General features: G+C 41.1%; 1 protein-coding gene across 1 annotated transcript in view; it reads left to right on the top strand.

The window, feature by feature from the left end:
* Nucleotides 1–2,646, top strand: part of drd4b (dopamine receptor D4b) — a 30,216-nt gene extending 27,570 nt beyond the window's left edge. Inside the window, exon 4 of the mRNA XM_037979960.1 lies at nucleotides 1,621–2,646. Coding sequence (XP_037835888.1) covers nucleotides 1,621–1,823 — 203 coding nt within the window. The 3' untranslated portion in view covers nucleotides 1,824–2,646. The remainder of the gene's footprint in view (nucleotides 1–1,620) is intronic.
* The last annotated feature ends 1,893 nt before the right edge of the window (nucleotides 2,647–4,539 follow it).

Genomic DNA, 4,539 nt, shown 5'->3' with positions numbered 1-4,539 from the left:
AAAAAAAAAAAAAAAAAAAAAATCAGATTACTGGTTAGAGCAATCATCTTCCAATGAGAGGGTTGGAGGTTTGATTCCTGGCAGCAGTCACATGTTAAAGTGTCCCTGGGCAAGACACTGAATCCATCAATGCTTCTAATCAGTGTATAAATGGAGTTTAAATAAAATGATTTATTCAGGCTAACTTTGTGGAGCTGTAGTAGAGTGCTGTATGAATATGTGTGTGGATGGGGAAATGAGGGCAAAGATTGTGTTGTAAGTGCTTTGAGTAGCCTGGTTGGCTAGAAAAGTGCCACATACTGTAGGCACAGCCCATTTACCTTTTTGAGGAAGTTATTGCCCTATTGGAGGAAGAAACAAGTCAGAGTGTCCTCCTAAACACGTGCATTGATTTGACTTGTTTTTTTTCATCCGTCCATTTTCTTTACCCACTTCTCCTTTCCAGGTCACAGGGACCTTGTGCCTATCTCCAGCAGTCACTGTGCAAGAGGCGGGGGGCAAGCTCGCAAGTCCATAACAGGGCCACAACCATTCATGCTGTCACTCACACCTAAGGACAATTTTAGAGTTACCACTTAACCTAACACAAATGCTTTTGGTCTGTGGGAGGAAACTGGAGTACCCAGAGTAAACCCACAGAGAAAACATGCAAACTCCACCCAAGCCGAGAAGAAAACCTGCAACCTTCTTGCTAGGATGCAACAGCTCTAACCACTGTGCCGCTGTGGTTTTATTCAGTTGGATCAAAATCCTCGCTGCCATTTGTCTCCATCATACAAAGCAGCCATCGTAGGTCAATATATTGGAATGGCCAAGTAGGTTTTAAAATTCAAAAGTTGACCAAATCTCACAAGTTTTTTAAGAAATTCTGAAAATATTCAGTAATGACTGTGTACATGCACAGTTTTTTTCATGCCCCTCAGGTTAAACTTTTTCTAAAGTAAAAAAGGTAAACATATTGAGTGTATAGTATTAAATAATAAAATATAAATAATGCCAATAACTGATCCTATTTAAAAAGATTAAAACATATGACCAAGGCAGCCTGAAAATCCTCCCTGCCCATTTTCATAATGATCGGAAAAAGTGTTACTAACTTCCTAGCATGTAGTTATTTACAGAAATTCTCTACCAAAAAATAAAATACATTTTCAAAATGTCAGACATTTGAGTTTTAGAAAAGTTTGATATGAATCAAAGAGTATGCCCACAAAGTGTTGGCTCGGTAGGACAAATGTATGTTTTTTTAGGAATTTTTGTAGCTCATTATCCACAAGCCACGCCCACTATGCTCATCATTATCATATTTGGGGGAACAGACACCACATCACAACTTCATTAGCTGCGGTTGACATCTTAATCACCCAATTGTTTTTTTTATGAAAGTTTTATTGAAATCCATCCAGTGGATGCTGAGATGGGAATATATTAAAAAACAGACTTAATTATGGAGGGATCTCAGGAAGAGAGGGTCTGTGTTAGATAGAATCAGAACCTGGGACAAAAAGATAACAATAGTTTTATTTTATTGGTGTATTTGTAAGTTTAAGTCTGTTACTAATGGTATTGTTATAGTTTTATTTATGGAAATATCTTAATTTTCTGATTATCTTCATGCAGGCTGCTTCCTGTTCTGTTGGACTCCGTTCTTTGTGGTCCACACAATGCGAGCCTGGTGTTTGACCTGCAACATCCCTCCCGCACTGATAAGCACCGTCACCTGGCTGGGTTACGTCAACAGTGCCCTTAATCCCATCATCTACACCATCTTCAACACAGAGTTTAAGAAGTTCTTCAAAAAATGTTTACGTAGCTGCTGCTGACACTCAGTATTCCCCCACAGACCCACCGACCAGACTTAAAGGAATAGTCTGGTCATTTTTGAAATGACATTCTGTCAAATAGTTATCAAAACTTGGTACATCAGTTACAGTGTACGAAGTAATGAGAAAAAAGAAGTTTATGTTTAGGCTAAAAAAGGGCCTCTTAAATTCCATCATCAAGAACTGGAAGGAATATGAAATGTGTAAATCTACCAAGGGCAGGCTATTCTCACAAACTGAGTGACTTTGCAAAAAGAATATTGAGAGAGTACACCAAAACACCTGTGACCACTCTGAAGGAGTTACAAGTGTCAGCAGGTGAGATGGGAGAGACTATGCATACAACTGTTGCCTGTGTTTTTCACCAGTCTAAGCTAAGGGAGAATGATCACACTCCTTCGGAGTGGTCACAGGTGTTTTGGTGGCCCCTCTATCTTTTCTTCTTTATGCATGGTCATTTTGTGAGGGCAGCCTGCTCTTGGTGAATTTAAAAAAAGTCCCAAATTCCTTCCATTTATTGGTGATGGACTTAACAGAACTCCTGAAGATGTTTAGAGCCTTGGAAATTAATTTCTATCCATCCCCTGACTTGTATTTTTCAGTATTCTTTTCTCTGAGTTGAATTAGGTCAGTCATTTTAAGGAGATTAATATTCATGCAATCACTGATTATACAGTATTCATATATATATATATATATGGGGCAGAAGTCTTCATCCATCCCCTTAGATGTTTTACCCTTTTATTGCTATTATAGACCAGTCATAGGCATAGTCAAATTGTCCTTTTTCACAGAAAAAAACAACTAAGAACAACGAGCAAAAAACCTTTTTAATAATTTTTTTAAATCAAATTTCATTCACCTTCAAATTGGCATTACTTTGTAGAAATTTGATTAAAAAAAATGAAAATCAAAAACAAATCTTTTAAGTGTTCCAGTTCTGAAAAAGAACCGGCCAAGCGAATTGAATGACTTCCGACCGGTGGCACTCACTTCCCATCTGCTGAAGACGCTGGAGCGGCTCTTTCTCGGTCTCCTCAGACCCCAGGTGCAACATGCCCAGGATGGTCTGCAGTTCGCATACCAGGCAGGTGTTGGTGTGGAAGACGCAATCGTCTACCTGCTACACCGAGCCCACTCGCACCTATATAAGGGGAATGGCACAGTGAGGATTCTGTTTCTAGACTTCTCAAGTGCTTGCAACACCATCCAGCCCCTTATGCTTCAGGATAAACTGAATAGAATGCAAGTGGACCCATGCCTGGTCACCTGGATCTCCAGTTACCTCACAGAAAGGCTACAGTATGTCAGGCTGAAGGACATCACGTCTGACACTCTGATCAGCAGCACTGGAGCACCCCAGGGCACGGTGCTGGCCCCTCTTCTCTTCACCCTGTACACTGCAGACTCCTGCTACAACTCAGAGCTGTGTCATATTCAGAAGTTCGCTGATGATACAGCCATAGTTGGGTGCATCAGGGATGACAGAGAGGATGAGTATTTGAGCATGGTGAGGGACTTTGCAGCCTGGTGTCACAGGAATCATCTGCAGCTCAACACCTCAAAGACTAAGGAGCTGGTAATTGACTTTGGGAGGTCCAGACCAAAGTCACAACCAGTTCAGATTGAGGGAGATGAGGTGGACGCTGTGGATTCCTACAAGTACCTCGGGCTGTGGCTGGACAGCAAGCTGGACTGGACGTGTAACATCGACCACCTGTACAGAAAGGGACACAGCAGGCTGTACTTTCTAAGGAGGCTACGGTTCTTCAACATCTGTAGGAAACTTCTGTGGATGTTCTACCAGTCTGTGGTCGCAAGTGTCCTTTTCTACACCATGGTGTGCTGGGGGGGCAGCATATCCAAGAAGGACACGTACAGGCTGGACAAGCTGATCAGGCGGGCTAGCTCTGTGGTTGGCACAAAGCTGGACTCTCTGGTGTCAGCGGCAGAGAAGAGGACTTTGAAGCCACCAGAGGAGCCTGTTCAGTGACAGACTGCTCCTTCCCAAGTGCAGGACCAACAGACTTAAAATCTCTTTTGTCCCGCACACCATCAGGCTGTACAACTCCTGCTTAGGACTCTTTCTTTCTTTTTTAGCATCTATTTTATATGTCATTTATATTTATATAGTGTTTTTTTATTATCCTTCTAACTCTGTACTGTACTGGAACCTTAATTTCTCTGAAGGAACCTTTCCAAGGGATCAATAAAGTCCTATTGAATCTAATCTCTAATCTAATCTAATAAATGAAACGATGAAGGACACATAACTCTGGTAGGACTGTGTGATCCTGCAAATAGTGCTCTATGTCCAGTGTGTTGTGGAAAAAAATAATTTCCAGACACTGTTAGATGAAATCACTCAAACAGGTTTATTTATGTATGGTGCAAGACATACAGAGAGCCTTAAAGACAGTTAATATTTAACATCAGAGTCTCAGGACCAAATGGGAAGAATCAAAGCTCTACCTCCAGAATCCACACAGGAGCTTATATTGAAGATGCTTGGAATGTTGGAAGGTAAAGAGGAGAGACAGGAAACAAGGTCAGTCCGGTTTCTATGAAGAGTAACAGGGTCATTTGGTGAAAAGTCATAGGTCGTGTAATTCAGACATAAGATAGTCATGACTTGGAATTCAGACATGACATACTCAGATGTTATCCTATAAAAAAACCTTGCCACCACAGGTGTCAGGTCTAATGACACTTGTTT

Source organism: Kryptolebias marmoratus, linkage group LG15 (assembly GCF_001649575.2).
Source record: "Kryptolebias marmoratus isolate JLee-2015 linkage group LG15, ASM164957v2, whole genome shotgun sequence".
NCBI lineage: Eukaryota > Metazoa > Chordata > Actinopteri > Cyprinodontiformes > Rivulidae > Kryptolebias > Kryptolebias marmoratus.
The sequence above is the reverse complement of the archived record's forward strand: the minus strand, read 5'-3'. Positions and strand labels throughout refer to the sequence as shown.